Genomic DNA, 19,758 nt, shown 5'->3' on the forward strand with positions numbered 1-19,758 from the left:
CATGGGGCTGATTGTAGATACCAGAGCATCTCTGCACTCATCCCAGCAGTCTGTATCACATCTGAGGTGCCAGACCTTGTTTTCAGTGGCCATAGTGTTTGCACCATGTGGTGGCAGCTGCTTTCAGATGGTTTTGCAGCACAGGGCAGTTTGGTTGTCTTGTTAGTAAGTCTTTGGGAGGTCCGTTCACAGCACTGCAACACTTGGGCTCTGACAGTATGATTAGGAATGTTCATTCTTGTAGTGCTTGTGCAACTACTGGAATGCAGTGCAAGAAAAAGGATTTACTCTGACCTGAGGTATTAAATAGCTATTCTAGTAACAGGATAGTTAGGCCTATGTTAGGAGTTAGTTTGTGCATGGGGAGTAAAGCAATCGGGTGATGTCATATTTCATCCACACTCCACAATTTGATTTGTTGATGCTATGGAAGAGTATCAAATTGTGGGGTAGTAGTTGGAAGGAGCATTAATTAGAATGTTTGGTGTACATCAGTGCTGCATGTGTACTCTGTGTAGAAGAGCATCATTGAGAATGCATTACATAAATAGGAGGTAAAACAGTTGAAAGAAAGGGAAGTGAGTAGAGGAATTACTTCAACACAAAGCGTAAATATTAAGAGATGGTTAACTTAGTAATATTGATCTGCTACATAATGTTTTTTGTAATTTATAAGCAGTAGAAATTTACTTGAAATCCTATATTAAACTCATCAGTACCATTGAGGTTATGCAGAGATTGTTCCCTGTGCAGTTATATGTGGGAATGTGTGTGGAATTGTGAGATATCCAAAGTGAATTGCCTCTGAAGAGCTGCTCTTTGTGTTAATTATTTAGTGAGTAGCAGTAAATAGAGCAATTAATTAGAAGCTTTGTATTCCTTCCCTTTTAGCTTTTATTTCCTGAGCGTAGAAGTCCAATTACTGATTAGTTTCTTAAGTTTCTGCTAGCTAGAAAGCATTTATTGATCTGCCTATTCAGTTGGCTCAATTTTCTGAACTCTTGAAGTTCTGACTGCTTGAAACTGTATTGGGAGGCACTTGGACTATTGGTATCAATTGTTTTGAATTTTTGCTTTCTTTTTCTATCAAACCAATTGTATCTCCAAAAGCTCCAACTAAACTGAGTGCTTTTGAGGGACTAAAATATGGCTGTCAAGAACTGAATGTTCTGGGAATGTTCTTTTGCAGTCAGTTTTTTTTTGTTTGTTTGTTTTGTTTTGTTTTAATGAAGTATAGTGGGGCTCAAACTACTTGTATTGATGTGAACTGCCATAGTATAATAATCAGTGTGCTTTCTAACTACGTGCCAGACAAATGTACACTTAATTCTATTAGAGATACATTTCATTTTTTGTTAAAACATTTTTATAATGAATTGAGTTAAAATAAAATTGTGCTAAGAATACTTTCAACTAATGAAAGCATGCTGTTGAACAAAATTAATAAGGTAATTAGGTCAGTGCTTCCTTACATGTAGGAAAGTGGACTGTTTGAAGTGCTTTAGGGTATTTCTTCAAGTTGATCTGTGTTCTGGAGCTTGGTTTATCTAGGAATATTTCCTCACTTTAGTCCTTGAAATTATATGTTCTTGTATTTTTTTATTTGTATTTTATTTTTTTAGCCATTTCTGCTTTTGAAGTTCAGCCACTTTCAACTGAGGTTCAGGAAGGTGGAATAGCTCGATTTACCTGTAAAATAGCAGCAAACCCTCCTGCTGTTGTGACGTGGGAAGTGAATCGAACAACATTGCCTTTATCTATGGACAGGTACGTAGACTTACACATTTCAGGATGACATTTATTCTCTGTGATAAATCTGAGCCAGATACAGAAATAATATCTGAATACTTGCAATGCCAGTACATAAAAAAGGTTCTAAGTGTGCAACAACTCATTAGTATAATTACTAGCAATAGTTTTGTTGACAGTTTTGAATAGATGTGATGAGCATGGAGCAGAATCATCATGTACATGCAGTAGAGTCATAGGATGAACATTGGTCTATGAAAAATTTGAAAATTTTGCTTGTGGGTCATTCTCAGGGATGGGGAGTGATGTAGGATGCAGAATAGATGGACTTTCGATGGGGAGATAGTTTAAACTAATGAGTTTGTTTTCACAGGTGTAATGTAGCAGAATTAATATTGTACCTGTGGGGTGTATTTTTTGTTTGTTCGTTTTTAGAGGGCCTGTAAAGATTTACATGTGCAAAACACTGAATTAAATCACTTCACGCTAGGTAAATTCTTCATAGGGGTAATTCTCTCTTAAGTTGATTAGTGTGAAGTGTACAACCCATTTATTCTAGCTATTTTCTCTGTCCATACCGCATTAACTGAACCAACTTCCATTCTTCTTGGTACCTAACTTTTGTTGAACATGCAAATGGCATGCAAAAGAAGGTAAAAGAAGGTACAAAAAACCCTATCATAATTATCAAAAGTATAGGTGGATTTATTGAAAATTGCATGCCCTAAAATACCTCTGTAACAGAAACTATTGCCAAGAAAACTGACCAACCTGAGTAATATGGATGTGGGATATGCCTAAAGAAGACTGGGATGTTTGCTTCTGGGAATTGAGAACAATCTGCTAGTTAAAAGTATACAGGTTCCACGGCTTTTGTGCTGGCATTAGTGGGCGAATCTCACCTTTAGTTCAGAAGTGCAGGTTGGTGAGTCATGTATAGAGGATGCTCCTGAGTCTCCAACCTGCTGTTCCCAAGTCAGTATAGCAGTGGCTATTTATAAAATATTCCTTTCCATGATGCTGTTCACTGGTGGAACATTTACCTACATTTCTTTTTTGTTTGTGTTACAGGATAACTGCGCTGCCTACAGGAGTTCTTCAGATCTATGGTGTTGAACAGAAGGACGCAGGAAATTATCGATGTGTTGCCACAACAATAACCAGTAGGCGTAAGAGCGCTGAAGCAACACTGAATGTTATTCCAGGTACTCAGCATGTGAGATTTTAACACAGCAATATTGCCCTCTTAATCATATAGCAAAAACACTTAGATGCATTAAGGAGCTGTAATTACCTCTGAAACACTCTCCAAAATAATAATTCTACTTGCTCAGATCTCGTGGCTGAAATGTTGTTCAGTGTACAATTACTAAGGAAAGGATTTAGTGTAAATTTAATTCTAGGCATCATTTTTAAAGATTGTCATATTTTTATTCATAAATGGTTTATTTATTCTTTAATTATGTTCACTTTCTCTGTTCTTTTTTTTTTTATTTAATTATTATTATTTCTGTCTTTCTCCAAAGCTTCAGACTTAAAGCCTTTTCACAAACCAGCAATAATAGCTGGTCCTCAAAACGTTACAGCATCTCTTCATCAAACTGTCGTACTGGAGTGTGTAGCCACAGGGAATCCAAAGCCAATCATCTCATGGAGCCGGTTAGGTAGGTCTTAAAGTTATAGTGTACAGCCTTGAGCTTCTGGAGGGGAAATGAAATTGGAAAGGGAGGATTTCAGCAGCTGGTTCCTGTTCTGAGGTGTTGTGTAGTAGGTCGGCAACCATTAGCAGGTTGGGGTAGGGTGAGTGAAACACTTTTACTTGTGTACTTCCGTACTGCTGATGAGACCCCTGAGGTTTTCCAAGGACTCAGCTGCTTCTGTTGTCAGTCCCGCATTGCCCGCAGAGCATAATGGACAAGGTGCCTGGTGGGGTGGTGACCTCCAGGGCTCTGTCAATCAGAACAGAATCATGGTTGGGTTTGTGAAGATTGGAGTGGCTACATCCCACAAAACAATCCTGTAAGTGTTTCTCTACCTATTCTTAGAAGCAGTATGTGAGCAGGATTTAAGACTTGTATGAGTGGGCAGTTTAAACTCTGAATAGCTATGGTCAGATCCTGAATAACCTGAATGGAAAGGGAAAGGAAGAGAGGGAGTATGATAATAAAATGAATAGCAGTCATCACTGTGTTATGTTTTCTTTGAAAACTGCCTCAGATTCTCCTGACATGTACCTAAATGTAAAAGTCAGGACTATACCTGTGGACTGATTCTGTAGCTCTTCTAGACAAACAAATGAGAAAATAATTACATAACAGCCAAAGGGTTTTTTCATAGGAAAAAGAATAAAAGAAAACATATGGTAACCAATTAAGTTCATTTTGTTCCAGGTGGGTGATCCCTGATTGTAAAGATGATGTGGACATTGGTAGTAATAAGCTGTATCTTTGTGCAAGACAACTAGGGAGGCTAACTGGAAAAATAGCTCTAGTTTTCATCTGTGATGGGAAATGTCAGTTATAAATGACTTATTAAGTAGTGAACCTAACTGTCCAAATAGTCAGACACATAGAGTTAAGAGCAAAGCGAATGCAAGATAGAAATCTCTGAAAACTCATTTGTGATTTCACTTTGCTTTTTTTTTTTTTTAACCTTTAGACTCTAACCCATGCCATGGCCATCTAGGCATCTACTTTCTTTAAGTAGATTATTTAAGTACACTGGATAACCTAATAACCATACTTCTCCCACTGTCTCACACAGACCATAAGTCCATTGATGTCTTCAATACCCGTGTCCTTGGAAATGGGAACCTCATGATCTCTGATGTGAAGGTGCAGCATGCAGGCGTGTATGTCTGTCGAGCCACTATTCCAGGCACACGAAACTTCACAGTAGCAATGGCAACTCTCACTGTGCTGGGTGAGCCTCTTTTGACTTCTACCATGTTTAAGCATCTTGCTTTTGTCTTGATCTGTACTGTATACCGGGTTGAATTTTTGTCTCAAATATAAATGCTCCTAGGGTTATAGCAGCTTGCTAATGTTAAATAGAACTGTGGCAATCTTCTTTTCTCAGAGAGATGAGAAATGTCAGATACTGAATGTTTGAGTTACAAACTAGCAGTTCATTTATACTTAGAGGCAGCAGGGTGCAAATACTATGTTGGGAAGACTGACTTTCTATACAGAATCCAGTGACAAAGTAAAAATATGTAATATACCCATAAGTGTCATTAATGATGTTTTGTAGGCTGGAGTTTAATTTGCTGTTTCCCTTCACAAATGCATAAACTAGAATGTGTAGCAGTGTTGCTTTTTGTGCAGAGGTTATGTGTTTTTAAACAAATGTTCTTTGTCTGTATGAAATGTGCTTTCTGCATGGGTGTATGTGTGTTTAAGCAGCCTAAGGAGAGAGGTTTGTGTGTAGGAAAATTCTTTCTTAATTTGAGTGTCCTGACACTTATGCAAGCTTGGTTTTTGCTTGTTACTTACCTGTAGCTCCTCCTTCATTTGTGGAATGGCCGGAGAGTTTAACAAGGCCTAGAGCTGGTACTGCTCGTTTTGCCTGTCAAGCAGAAGGAATTCCTGCCCCCAAAATTTCATGGTTGAAAAATGGAAGGAGAATACACTCCAATGGTAGAATTAAAATGTACAACAGGTAAGATTACAATTGCTGTATGAGAGCTGTGCTTGTAAAGGAGACAGACCCTTACTGAAGGTTGAGGTATCACTAACTAAATATAGCCAAACAAGTTATAACTAAATAAATGTAACTTGGGCATTGAGTGTAGTGTTATGAACATTTCCCAGGCAGAAGAAACACAGATTAGTCAATACCCAAAATAATCAGTGAAGATTTTATGATCTCTGTCTTACTAGAGCAAAACTGAACTGATTTTACTCTGGATCTACTGTACTGTAGTAGAGACCTGAATCTTACCAGTTGTTTCAGGCCCATATCAGTCCTTCTGTAGAGTGAACAGCTCATATTAAAGTATGTTAAGAAATGACAATCTTAAGGTGGTTCTTTTTGCAGGGAGGAATAGACCTTTGTATTTGTTCTCACTGTCCTTGGCTTTGCAGCAATAAAAATGAATACTGACATGGGAGGTTTTGGTTTATGCTTCAGGTTGTAGAATTTCACAACAGCATGTCCATTTCTAATTAAAAAGTTTGTGAAGTGTGAGTTATTTAAACTCATGAGGCAAATATAACTGATGTTGCATTATATGGAGCTAAGTTGTTTTTTGTTTTTCCTTTTTCCTTTTGTCTTCTTTTTGGATTCAGTAAATTGGTGATTAACCAAATCATTCCTGAAGATGATGCCATTTATCAGTGCATGGCTGAGAACAGTCAGGGATCTGTACTCTCCAGGGCCAGGCTTACTGTAGTTATGTCGGAAGACAGACCCAGCGCACCTTATAACGTCCATGCTGAAACGATGTCAAGCTCAGCAATCCTGCTAGCATGGGAGAGGCCACTCTATAATTCAGACAAAGTGATTGCATACTCTGTGCATTACATGAAAGCAGAAGGTAAGCAGTCTGATTAAAGTGTAATGTAAAGTGTAGCAATTCTTCCCAGGATTCGGCTGCTATGTCTGGATCACCAAATTCTTGTGACTTTACAGGCTTTCGTATGTTTTAGAATAAAACAATTGGTGCATTATTGGCTTCAGCTATCATCTCTTAGAATACTAACTTAACAAGAAGGTTTTCTTTCCTACAATGAGAAAAATGTATTAAAATCTTTAAATTATATGGAAATAGCCATGAATGGTTTGCTATGGCCTCTTAAATGTTATAGAAATAGCTATTTAAAAGGGAATGGGTAAATTAAAAGAAAATTTGGGAACAGGACGTTTTTAATCACTTAGTGTGATGTAATTGCTTTAAGTTAAGGAAATCTTTATGGTGATAGAAAACAGATATTTTTCATAAGCAAGGTATTTTTCATTAAACTGCCAAAGGACCTGACAATTTCTTTGGTGTGTGGCTTAAACTAATGTTTATGCTGTTACGGAGCTCTGTTTTCTTGGAAGACTAATTTCTTTTCCCATTTCTATTCAGTAACTCATTTATTCAAGGACAAGACTGCAGATGCTCAGCTCTGTATGGAATACCAGCCTGACATCTGCTAAGCAGAGGACAGGAAGGACAGCTTAATTACTCTAATACTCATGCAGAAATAGCTGCCTTTGCTTTTGCAAGTGGGATTTTTTAGGACACAAGAGAATTTTGTCTGAAGGAAGGAAGGAAAGAGTTTTAAAAGATAATGAGGACAAGAGGTGCGGGAAATTACCCCCTACACTTTCAGTCACTGAGGTATTGTGCTCACAACCCCCACTCAAAGCTAATATGAATAAAGTCACGCTAGATAAGCTATCTGGGTAATTGTATGTCCGGTGCCAGTGTAGAGAGCAGACACTGGGTAACTTCAAAGAAAGCTGGGAAATTGTCCTTAGGGAAGCCTGCATTTGTGCAGGAAGTTCTCTTTCACTGTAGTGAAAATGAGGTATCTTCTGAAATTTGTACTCTGCAAAAGTCTTTTGCAGTCTCTGCTTCATTTGCCTGCTTGTACAAGGAATGTTGCATGTATGTTATGTTGTGAAATGAGAGTGTAGCTTGGCTTAGTTTAAAAACCAAACAATAACACAAAACCAGACAAACAGAAAAATCCAAAATCAAACCAAAACACACAGGAAAAAAAAAAAACCAAACACCCCAGCAACACCAATTACTTGAACTTTCTTTCTCTAATACCCATTTTCTCATCATTCAAGACAATTTTGTGACATCAGGACATAAAAATGTATTTGTCTTTTTTTTCCTTTTTTTATTTTATTTTTAAATTGTATTGTAGAAAAAACATTTGATCTCAAGGGCTCCTGAAACTGCACTCACCTGAAAATGGTTACTCTCTATATGGTAGTCTGTAGATCTTTCAGTGGACGTTGCCCACATCAGAGACTTTCAGGTTCAGATCCTCTTCCCTATTTGAATTAAAAGGAAAAAAAAAAAAGTTTTACTGAAGTTAGTTGCAGAAACTAACAGGTGGTGTTTTTATTTTATTTTATGTTTTAATTTTTGTTATTTTTGAAGCAGAATATTTTACATTCAAATCGGGGTCATAGTGGCAAGAAGAATAAGGGTCTGATGAGCGTGCATGTTGGAGTGTGTTAATTCCTTGTTAGTAATTCAGAAGAGGCACAAAGGGAACAGTGATTGTGGTGGAAGGCAAGCCTTGTTCCCTATTATGGCTGTTTCATTAGGGCCTCTGCATGAGGCCTAGCAATCCATTCAATGAGAGAACAAGTCCTTTTAATTTGAGCTCAAGGATCTTGTTTAGCAGGTCAGAAATCGTGCCTTGCAATTCCTAATTAACAAGCCATTAACTAGTCTGTTGTGAGATGCTTGTAATCTTGTCTAATTAAAATGCTATCAAGTTAATTCATAAATGTGGGAAAACTTAATGCTGGAATTTGCCTTTCGTTTTGTTTATAAATTCAGTTGTGAAGAGGAGGAGCTGGCTCTTACAGAGTTTTGATTAAGTTGACATGCATTTGGTGTGAATTGTTCCTTAACACAGCAGCTTTCACCACACTTATTCCACTTTATAGCCTTCCTCTATAGGAATAAAGCCCAACAAAGACAAGGGCTGCTGCTTGCATTGCTATGCATATTTTAATGAGAATTGCTGAGAATTTTTTCTTTTTATTCCTGTCTCTTTTTCTCTCGCTCTTTTTTTTTTTTTTTTTTTTTTTTTTTAAATTAGCAACTCATTAAGGAGCAAAATACTTTTGAAGCTCATTCTGGGCTGTTCCTATTGGCTTTACTCCAAATTAAAGAAAAAAAAAGTGTCAATCAGCTGTACTAGAATTTGCAGGGCTAAAATGAGATCCTTCTGCTGAATAATTTCTTTGTTTTGTGTTATTTGGGAGGTGGAGGGTTTTATGTTTGGGTTATTTTTGTTTGGTTTTGTTTTGATGGAGTAGAGCCTTTGCATTCCTCCCAGGCTGCCATACTAAGGCTCTGTAAATAGGTTTTGAAAAAGCCTCCTGACTCTAAACAAATAGATTTAGAAGTTTGCTCTGAATTATAAGGCTATTAGAGCTTGTCTGTTGTGTTACTGTATATTGGGTGCAGTTTGTTGTGACTAATTTAAAAAGGGGTTTAGAGTTGCATTCAGTGTTCCTGATTCAGGGAAAATCCTGCAACGCCATTATCTACATCACAGTAAGACACAGTTACTCCTGCACATAAATGAACTCAACTTAGTAGGCAGACAAAATAGAGGTAGGCTGGATAAGAAAACGAAATAAGCTTGTACGATCTCACAGCCAGTTACTGCAATGTTTAGAGATTACCTGGAATTTTTGTTCGTTTAACCTTTGTTTTATGCCAGGTTTAAATAATGAAGAGTACCAAGTGGTCATCGGAAATGATACAACTCATTACATTATTGATGATTTGGAACCAGCCAGCAACTATACCTTCTATATTGTAGCTTACATGCCTCTGGGAGCCAGTCAGATGTCAGATCATGTGACTCAGCACACCCTTGAAGATGGTAAGGCAGATAAACACCACTATTCTTATGTGAGCCTTTATTTCACACTGAATAGAGATGTGCAATCAAGTACTAATAGGCTTCAAGGATCCAATGACATCAGTGAGACTTCTGGATACCAGTCATATAAGATTGGCTCAGCTAACAAAAGCAATGGGAATAAAATAACATTCTGATAGAGCAGCACTGTATATTACATGACATCTTCTATTTACACTGTAAGATATTTCATTAGATCAGGTAAGGAATCTTCTCAAATCTTCCTCGGTGCTGAGGATTTGTTGGAAGCCTAGGATTTCATCTCTGTGACTTACTGTGACTTTATTGTTGCTCGGAACCCCATCCCTGTAGGCGTTCAAGGCCAGGCTTGATGAGTTCCCGGGCAGTGTGATCTAGTGGTTGTCAATCCTACCCACATCAGGGGGTTGGAAATAGATGGTCTTTGACGTCCCTTCCAACCCCAGCCATTCTATGATTCTATGAAGTCAGTTCTCAAAGGCCCAAGGAGCTGGGAGGGAACAGAGTTAGGACAGCTGTCTTAAACTGAACAAAGGGATAGTCCATACCATATGACATCATGTGGAAGAAATGTTAAAGATTTATCTAGCTCTCTTCTGCTGCTAGCTAGGCAGGGAGTGGTGATCAATTGCTTGTGCATCACAAATTATATACATTTATATACATTTATATATATTCTAGTAATGACTATTATCCTTTTCCTTCTCTCTGTCTTAGTAAATAGTTTTATCTCCACCCACATGTTCTACTTCATTTTTTTTCCTAATTCTCTTCCCCATCCTGCTCGGAGGCAGGGGGGTGATGAGCAAGCTGTGTGGTGATTAGCTACCTGCTGGTAAGCATGCACAGCATGTAGCCAGAAGTTACTACCCTCATAACATGGTTGGTGGAAGGAAGCACACACAGAGTTCTGAGCACTACTGGGTGTTGTTTAGACTCCCAGTTTCAGCTGCTGCATGTAACGTTGACAGTCACTTTGACAGAACTGTAACGTGTTGACTGCCATCAGTTCCTGCTGGCAGCAGTAAGAGAAGAAAATGTTGAGGGCTTCACAGAAAGGAGCTTGCTAAGTTCATATTGTATGCAGAAGGTTGAGAAGCATGAGCAGTGTCCAGCTATTCTTAAAATAAACAAGAATCTACAAAACTGCTTATTACGTGTACCTCACCTTGGGTTAAGGTATCAGATGATAATTTCACATCTTTCTTTTTCTGGAGCTCAAAAACTTTTGTTGTTTTCCTTTTCAGTTCCCTTGAGAGCTCCTGAAATTAGTTTGACAAGCCGGAGTCCTACAGATATTCTTATCTCTTGGCTGCCAATTCCTGCAAAATACAGGAGAGGCCAGGTGGTATTGTATCGTCTGTCTTTCCGCCTCAGCACAGATAGCAAAATCCAAGTCTTGGAGCTTCCAGGGACTTCAGATGAGTACCTCCTTGAAGGGCTGCGGCCTGACAGTGTTTACTTGGTTCGTATTACTGCTGCAACGAGGGTTGGCTGGGGAGAGGCATCTTTGTGGACCTCCCACCGAACTCCAAAAGCTACAAGTGTGAAAGGTAATAATGCTTATGTTACTCACTGCCTGGAGATGGGGCCAACTGTGGGCTTCATCTGAAGGGTGCATGTTTTTCTGATAGGTAGCACAAGGACGTGAAACGAGTTTTCCCAGTATGTGTTCTTATCCAAGTGATATAGGGGAATAGTGTTCTAACTGTGATTTAGTGCATAATCTACACAAGCTTATGATTTTAATGTCAGGATCAGAAGTTGTCACAGACTGATGCTGTTTGTGTTTGATATGGTAATAGGAAACTTGAATTAAAATGTTTTAGCATTTAGCTTTGTTTGCAGTGATAACTTGGTTTTCTTCTGTTCCACATGATTTTAATAAAAAACAAGCAAACCCCAAAAATGTAGCAGTTCAGTAAAACTTTTTCATATCAGGACATTTCACATTGGCAGCCTGTGTGGGTGCACAGGGGAGCTGAGTTGACACTGTCTACTCTACAAACACTAAGTTTTGAGTGTAGGTATTAGCTCTTGATGAAGTATGATATTCTTGCTATTTACATTTACGCTGGCTTATTGTAGAGCTGGAGATCATTTTATAGATTTTGGATTATCCTCATTTTCTTTGGAAAAAAAAAGGAATTGAAAATACTTTAAAAAATCTTACATGGATTTTATTTCAGTTTTCTTTTGAGATGCTGAATTAAAAAATGGCTGTTTCCTAATTTCCCTGAAATTGTGCTTTTAGATTAGCTACAGGGAATCAGACATCCTAAACAGGAAGTAAGTAGGTGAATATGTAAGTGAGCTAGAATCAAAATCTTGAGTGAATCTTTGAGTGATGGCCATTCTGATTTCAGCATAAGGTTTTGTTGTTATTGAATATAATAACATTATGTATCTTTATCTGAAATCAGCACCGAAGTCTCCTGAGCTGCGTTTGGAACCAATAAATTGTACGACCATTACAGTACAGTGGCAGCAGGACTCTGATGACACTGCAGCTATTCAAGGGTACAAGTTGTATTACAAGGAAGAAGGGCAGCAGGAAAATGGACCGATTTTGTTGGATGCCAGTGATCTTGAGTATACTGTCAGTGGTTTAGGTAAGTACAGAACGTATTTCTTAACTGTTGTGGAAGGCAATAAAATCAAAGGACATCTTAGGGATCTTAAATCTTCTGACTGACAAGGCTACTCCATTAGTTTTGGCCATCTATATTCCTAGCAATAAGCTATTTAAACTAGTTTTATACTGCTTGATAAGTAATCCTATCTGTATCCCTAAATATCTGTTGTTCAGCACTTAGCCCAGCTGCATACCACAAAACACAGAACTGATAGTAAATGCCCATCTTTTTAGTACTCTGTTTAACACTTGATATTTTAGCATTTGGATGTTCATGCTTGGTACCAAAGATTTTTTTTCTAGTGTTTCTAGGTTGTGTTCTGTTATTTGTAGCCTTTGTCATGGCTATACTGCTTTGCAGAATTATGTTTAAAATATATCATGTGTGCTTTTTATTGAGTTTTCTTTCCAGTAAGGATACAGACAGAGGACAAAACAAAAACAAAATGAGTTTTGGGAGGTAGAACTTCCACTTTTCTTTTGCTTAGTTAGTAAATTGCAGGTAGAGTTCTACTGAGATGTGGAGTGTATCAGAAAGTCTGTCCTTGGAATATTTTGCAGATGTTGATATACATTGTAATCAGTTGTACAAAATCTGTGTTCAGGGAAGACAGTTCACATTGTGGCAACTGAAGTGCATTAGAATGTCAAAATTCATCATCTCTTAACATAGGAAATGTTAGCGATGATACTGTAAACACTGTTGATTGCATCTATTATTGGTAACGTTGGTGAATTACGGTTAAATGACTTGCAAATGGCTACTGGACCCTCGACAGAAGGACAATGCTGATAAAGCAGACGGTAGCAAAGGCCATGTAAAATGGGTTTCAATGATTGAATGATATATAGCAATATGAATATGATGCTGTATGTTTTAATTTGTTGTTTCTTTTAACCTTACATTTTGAGAACTAATCTCTCCTACTCTAGTGTAAGTCTACCCGGTTACTTCTGTCTATTTTTTAACTGGCTTATTTAGCGTGATATTCTCTAGGTAAATAGAATTAAATGATCTGATCAGAGTCAGGGCTGCCTTTCTCAAAACAAATATTCACAGTTTCACATAGACATTTCTTTGTGTTAAAGGTCTTGGCATTTATTTTTCATCAGTGAGCCATTTCCTAGTCTAGTGTAAAATTCCATTATCACTTGAATTTGCTACAGGAACATACCCTTGAGTGCATACCATTCATTTTTTCACACTATTTTTAATTCCTCCTTTGCTTACTCCTGCTCTAGAAAGTTTTGACTTTTTACTTCCAGCTTGAGGAAGAGAAGGCTCTGGGGAGACTGTTTTGTAGCCTTTCAGTCCTTAAAAGAAGCTTTAAAAAAAAAAAAAAAAAAAAAAAAAAAAGACGACTTTTTACACGGTCTGATAGTGATAGCACAAAGGGGAACCATTTTAAACTACAAGAAGAGAGATTAAGATTAGATGTCAGAAGAAATTATTTACTAAGTAGGTGAAGAGGTGCTGGCACAGGCTGCCTTGAGAAATGCCCCATCCCTGGAGACATTCAAGGCTAGGTTGGATGGGGCTGTGGGCAGCCTGATCTAATGTGTGGCAACCTGCCTATTGCAGGGGTGTCGGAATTATTTGGTCTTTAAAGTCACCTCTTGTGATCATTAGGAGGGTAGAACCAGCATGAGAAGAACAGTGGCTCTGACAAACCCACTTTAGGCTTATATGGTTTGCTGGAACTAGGAACTCCTCATAAGTAAGTGTTACTGCTGACTGGAATCTCATCCCACCAGCTATATCTAGACAGATTAAAATCAAAGTTAGCTTCTCTCTTAGAAGATTCAAGAAGGCACAACCCACTGTGATGCTGTAACACAAGTTCATTGTTCTTAAAGCTGCCTGGAGTTCTCCCCCTTCTGAACTTTAATTAAATTAGAAGGACAAATTAATTAGTTATTACCATGCTAGTAACAGCAGTGTTTTTTACTAATTAAGTGAATGATGATGGGGGAAATGCAAGACATTCTTGTGCCATTAATGCCTTCTATGCTTGGAAAAAGAGAGGAAAGGAAGAATTCACTCTGCAAATTCATCTCTCTGTAGTTGCTGCCTGGAAGCTGTAGCACCTTGCGTGGATGACACTTACTGTGAGGATTTCGGAAAGTTGCACTTAGGTGACAAGGCTCATATGGGATCTCACTAAATGCTCACAAAACCCTGAGGCAATCAGGTTGTGGCAGGGATGTGTACACCTTAGGTGCTCTTGTTTCTGTTGCACACAAGATGATATCACGCTAACTAACCGTTTTCAGCCCGAAACACCTTAGGGGTTGGAAAAACTGGTCTGTTAGCTTCAGTGAAAACACCTTGAGCATGAGAGCACACTCAGCTTGCCCTTTCCCTGGGCATGGCCCCTCCCCAGAAGAGCCTGTGAAGTGCTGTCCTGTGCTAGGGCTGCAGACCTGAGTGCTGCTGGCTCCCCAGGGCCAGTTGCTATCAGGTTGCAGGGGTTGGACAGAGCCTGCTGGTGGTTTGTTAAGCATGAAATTGAGCTTTTATATTTGTGTGTGTGTGCATGCATACATATGCATATATATAGATATTACAATAATAATTGTTTGTTTATTCTTAAGAGGAGTGTGGAGACTGCAGGCCTTCTCTCTGGGAGAAGCTTCTTGGGGTTATCTAAAGCTGCTTGACATGAGGGATATAGCAATCCCTTGCTGCTGCTTCTGATACTCCAGTTTTATTATAACTAGTGGCTTCCTCCTACTCAATCCAGTTCTTTTGGAGAATATACTTAGGTTCTGTCAGCCTTATTTATCTAATACACTTGGTGTTATTGGAATGTTTGATCTTCATCAGCAAAAATTCCATGCTTCTGTGGAAACTTCAAGGCCTACCTTTGTCACCGCAGAATGGAGAAATGGGAGAAAATGCACGTCCTTCCTCAGCTGGACAAAATGTCGTAGTGCTTTGTGAGGATTTTGTCAACATCTAAAGGATACCAAGATGTGTTTTGTGATCCTGCATGGTCTCTGCTCACAGAAGAGCCTTGTGCTGCAGAATTAGACAGCTACCCATCATGCTTAGCATTCCTCCAGAGACTTGCTTGGCCTTCAGTTGTTTAATTTCACCTGGATCTATGTATATCACTTTATTGCCATGATTATAGCTAAGCTTCAGCCTAGAGCAGCAAAGACAAGGTGATTCTACAATCTATAAAAATGGAATAAAGGGATATAAAAAAAGAAAGTGTGAGGAATTTCCCCCATGAAGCTGTCAGATGTGTGTCATTCAAGTGCCTCTTCAAATAATTTCATAAAAGCACTTAGGAAGTTTCATAAAGCAGTTGATATAATGGTCAGATGTGACATAGTGGTTTGTTTTGCATCCTATTGCAGTCGTATGTGCAAGAAAGTGTAAATCCTAGCTTTATTGCCATCTTTCTTGTTAAGAACTACAAATGTTGTAATATTGAGGAGAAATGCTGTATGAGCACATTCTTTTATTTTTCAGTTTCGAAGTGTGACCATCAGCGTGTCCAGGTAGTTATTTCTAATAGCTGAGGCTGTAATTTCAGTTCCATCCTGGGTTTTGTTGTTGACAAAATGTAGTCTTGCATATTTGTATCTGAAAATTGTGGGCCATCCGAAACTGCGTATGTGAGAATTGATGTTGTTGTCTGGTTATGAGTCACTATGAAAATTCAGCTTGAGATTCACAGGTGAATTTCAAGGAACCAGGCGTTCGAACAGGGTAATGAAATAATGGGAAAGGAGCAAAGCAACTCCTCTCACTCCGTATGCTTTTTATTTTTATTCTTTTATTAGTTTTCATTTCTTGTTTCACACTTAACTATTTCCAAATTCTAGTTGATGAAGTAGAACCCAGTATTGCAGGACTCCCATATTTTTGCTTGAACTACTTTATGTTGAGTCAGACATTCACTGTGAAGTTTTGATTTAAACAAGCTATAGCTGCCTTTAAAAAAAAAGGATAAATAAAGATCAGGGATGACAGTAGTTCTTAATAAAGTACAACTACTATGGGTTTTTTTGCTCGTATAACTGGATGATGGTACCATGTGCTGCATATGCTGGAACCGATATATTTACACTGCTGTATTGTGAAAAGTGTCTAATAGCTCAGTGGGTGACCAGGACAAATATTATCATTTATTACCACTGTTTACAGCTGGGTCAGTTGAGTGTTTACTCATGCTGATTACATCCTTAAACTAAACCTCTTATCTGTCAGTTCTCCTGATTGTATGTAACAGGCTTGCTACCACTACTTATCAGTTAAAACATGAGGGATTTGCTAGGCAAGGGGAGGAGGAACTGGCCAAATTGCACAGGAATAAAAGCAAAAGCTCTAGAAGTAGACTGGGCATGTTTAAAAGCTGCCTTTTCCCAGCTGTGACCTCTTAGTCTTTTGCAGACATGGCGATTTATGTATATTTGTATTTAACGATCCCATACTCTTGGGCTAGGCCTGGTGTGATGGCGTGCTTCTACTACATGTCGGTAAAGGAGAGAGACACATTCCTTGCTTAATAATCATAAAGGATAGACCTGTCACCACTATATATGAGCCTGTCTTCTAAATGCAGACATGGCATATCTGCATATCACGTTTTCCTTGTTTTCTTTCCCTGAATTTATAAGGGAAGGAAGCAAACCTCTTACAATTAGAAAAGGTGAGGGGGGGGCTTTGCTACATTGCATCTTTTAACTTGCAAATTATCAAATCAAGTGCTGCTTTGGTAAGTTTTGGTCCCTTTTTTATAGAGCCATACTGTACAGGCTGTAAGCGGACACAGAGATCAGATTTTTTTTTTCCAGTTCTGTGGTTGGAGTTTGCAAGTTGGTGCATTATGTTTTGTTTCGAGTGTAGGACAGTGCTGGCAATTCCTCTGGACATATTGGTGGCATTTCTTTCCAGATTCAGATTTATTGTCGCTGAATGCAAAGAACTTTGGCTAGGTGGCAGGAGCAGGGAAGGAACGGAATCTTTGTTCTGTGCTGTGTTTTTTGGGTAAGCAGTTGTTGGTCCATTGTGCAGCTTGATGTGGAGCAGGGCAAGAGAGTGGGGAATGTCAGGTGGTTGGATAGTGCAGATGTGCTGAGATAGGAGACTGGACAAACTGATTTGCAGACTGACCCAATTCCTCAGGTTTGTCCCTCCCTTGTGAAATTAAAATACTAAACAGCTCTATTTGGATGAAAAATCAGTTCACTCAGGTTATAAATTGAATTTTTACCAAGCAAAACTGAAGCTTGCCTTTAATCATGCGTCCTTTTGTTGGAGCTTATCGGCATGGCATCCATTACAGCAGTAGTGTCTCTGACTCCCAATCGTACATACAACAAAATGGGAATCCTAGATAAACATCAGCTTGTTTTTTACTCCAGAGAGGCCAGTTAAGTATCAGCTGCTAACACTGCACACTCATTGTGCAGTTCAAGTGCCACATCTGTAAAAATGCAGTGCCTTCCTTCCTGGGTAGTTCAGTAGTTACAGTTCTCTTGCATTGTGCTCTATCACATATTTGTCTCGCAATCATGAATTTTCAGTTGAATTTTAGTTCTCAGATAAAAAGATTACTTTGATTATCACATATTTTCTCATAGCACAACCTTTGTTAAATAGATTTGATTTATTGGTTCTTTTTGGTTTTAAATGGCATCTTAAGTAAATCTGCCGATGTTGTTGTTTCTGAAAGTAAGAGTTATTTTCACACAGTTTGTTTGCAATGGAAAGCTTTAATTAATGTTTGGTGTATTTGTCAGTCTTAAACTACACCACCAAACCGCTCAGTAGTTTACTGATTCATCCAACAGACAATTTAGTAGGCACCAAATACTGGAATCTGTAGTATCTGTATTAGCAGAGTAGCTGTTTTAGTGTTGATTAAAATCTCACCTGTGACAAAACATGACAAGCACTGGGTAAGAGGAATCTCCAGGCTTCTGTGAGTTAAATTCAGAGTCATTACATTGTTCTAAAACAAATAGAGAAAGATTTGTCTGTGTGAGCAGATGAGTAAGGTCTCTCTTACTTAAGATCTTTCAGAAAGAGGTAGATTCTGTGCTGGAAAAATTGCCTGTTTTTTTTTTTTTAATGTAACCTTCTTGAAAGCGCTCCCTGAACTACTGCAGTTTGAATCCATTTGTCTTGGAAAGGGTCCTGCCTTTCTTATTTAACCGTGCCTTGACTTTTGCAGTAATCCATGTTAACTTTGCACACCAGTTGCACTTTAAAGGTGAGGGCCAGGGGAAGGGAAGAGCACAGAATGAGACTGAATGTACTGTACTTCAAAATAGAGTGTTGAGAACAGTTAAGCCTGGCTCTCCAAAGAGACGCTGGGAGTTGTGTAGGTGAAGGAAGTTTCATTGTTTCCTGGGTCGATGCCTTGCAACAGTTTTGTAGATTAAAAACATCAAGATAGAGGCTTTACTAAGGCAGTGTCTGAGGTTGTGTCCCAAGGGCCCACCCCGGTAGCATGGAGAATTTCTGGCAGTTTTGGGGAAGGCTTTTTATCTCTTAATCAGCTGCCCCCAGAGCTGGGTCGGATGCAGTTGTTTTCTCTTGGGACACCGGACTAATTGTGTTGCAGCTTCAAGATGTGGAATCAAAGGTGCAGTGAAGAGCACTGAAAATTGGAAGGGGGTTTATTTATGGTCTGTTAAGATAACCTGCCTGCCTCTAGTGCAGCAAACTGTGTCTTGTTGGATGTGTTTAAACATAAAATGGTGAAGTGACCGAAATCTTGCAGGAAATGCTCTCTGCCGTTCTGTGTTCTTGGGGTAGAAATTCCATCGTTTAAAGCTAACCCTGTGTGGGAATTCAGTTGGGAAATTGGGTCATGTTGATTGAGTAACAGTTGGGATGTATCCAAGTAGCGTTTCCTTGTTGTTTTGCTGGAGCTGAAGGTTGATATTTGCTTCATGAGAAGGACATATTGATCACCATTGAAAATATGTACCGTGTTTCTGACGTAAGGAAAAATCCCCAGAAGAGCCCTCAGTTACTTTTGAAGTGCTTCAAATATTACAGCCAGTCTGTAATGATGCATTTTAACAGCTATCTCGTAAAAGTTATCAGCAAATAAAGACTAATTTATCACAAGTGGAAAATATAGTTTTAAAGGGAAAAAAGAGAAACGGCAGATATGATCAGATTGTTTCTCGTGTTTCTATCTTAAAACTAGACAAACAGAAACCAACAAAAATAAATCAAACACAACAGACAGTGACAAACCAAAATGAAGCACGTTGGTGTTTAACAACCTTCTTTTTTAATCTAAGCAAAAGTTTCTTTTTCTGAAGCGCAGGGATTTGTCTCTGAGAGACAGCATTATTTAATTTGCTGTTTATTGGACTTCATTAGTAAAATACTTAAGTCCTGGATTGCAAAGAAAATGCTCCTTGGAGAAGGCTTAGAGAGAACTCCTGTTATAGGAAATTAAATCAACATTGTCCATTAATCATACTGCATGTCAACCCCCAGACCTCTCTTGATTGTTCTTGGTGAATGTGAGGAACCATTAGATGTGTGAGGTCCTTAAAGGTCTGAGTAAGTCAAAGGGGAAGAGTTTAAAAAAATGCCAGTATTAGCACATGAAAGAGACTTCAGAGTGGACAGAAGAAAACATTTGCTGTACAGGGCTGGTTACATTTCTTCATTTTTTCCCCCGGTGTTTTTTTATTGTTTTCTTCCTTTGTTTAACAGAAATCCAGATGTTGTGATCAAAATGTTAACATTAATTTCTCCAGTGTTTTTTTATTTTTCCTTTAACTTTTTTTTTTTTTTTTTTT

At 38.4% G+C, this 19,758-nt stretch overlaps 1 protein-coding gene across 1 annotated transcript in view; it reads left to right on the forward strand.

Annotated features, from left to right (window-relative positions):
- The window catches only part of PRTG (protogenin), a 76,316-nt gene that overhangs the window by 31,162 nt on the left and 25,396 nt on the right, over positions 1-19,758 (forward strand). The window contains exons 3-11 of the mRNA XM_015872803.1: positions 1,623-1,767; positions 2,821-2,954; positions 3,276-3,413; positions 4,513-4,671; positions 5,250-5,409; positions 6,039-6,286; positions 9,156-9,320; positions 10,586-10,891; positions 11,762-11,950. Coding sequence (XP_015728289.1) covers positions 1,623-1,767; positions 2,821-2,954; positions 3,276-3,413; positions 4,513-4,671; positions 5,250-5,409; positions 6,039-6,286; positions 9,156-9,320; positions 10,586-10,891; positions 11,762-11,950 — 1,644 coding nt within the window. The remainder of the gene's footprint in view (positions 1-1,622; positions 1,768-2,820; positions 2,955-3,275; positions 3,414-4,512; positions 4,672-5,249; positions 5,410-6,038; positions 6,287-9,155; positions 9,321-10,585; positions 10,892-11,761; positions 11,951-19,758) is intronic.

The sequence above is a fragment of the Coturnix japonica genome, chromosome 10, assembly GCF_001577835.2.
Source record: "Coturnix japonica isolate 7356 chromosome 10, Coturnix japonica 2.1, whole genome shotgun sequence".
NCBI lineage: Eukaryota > Metazoa > Chordata > Aves > Galliformes > Phasianidae > Coturnix > Coturnix japonica.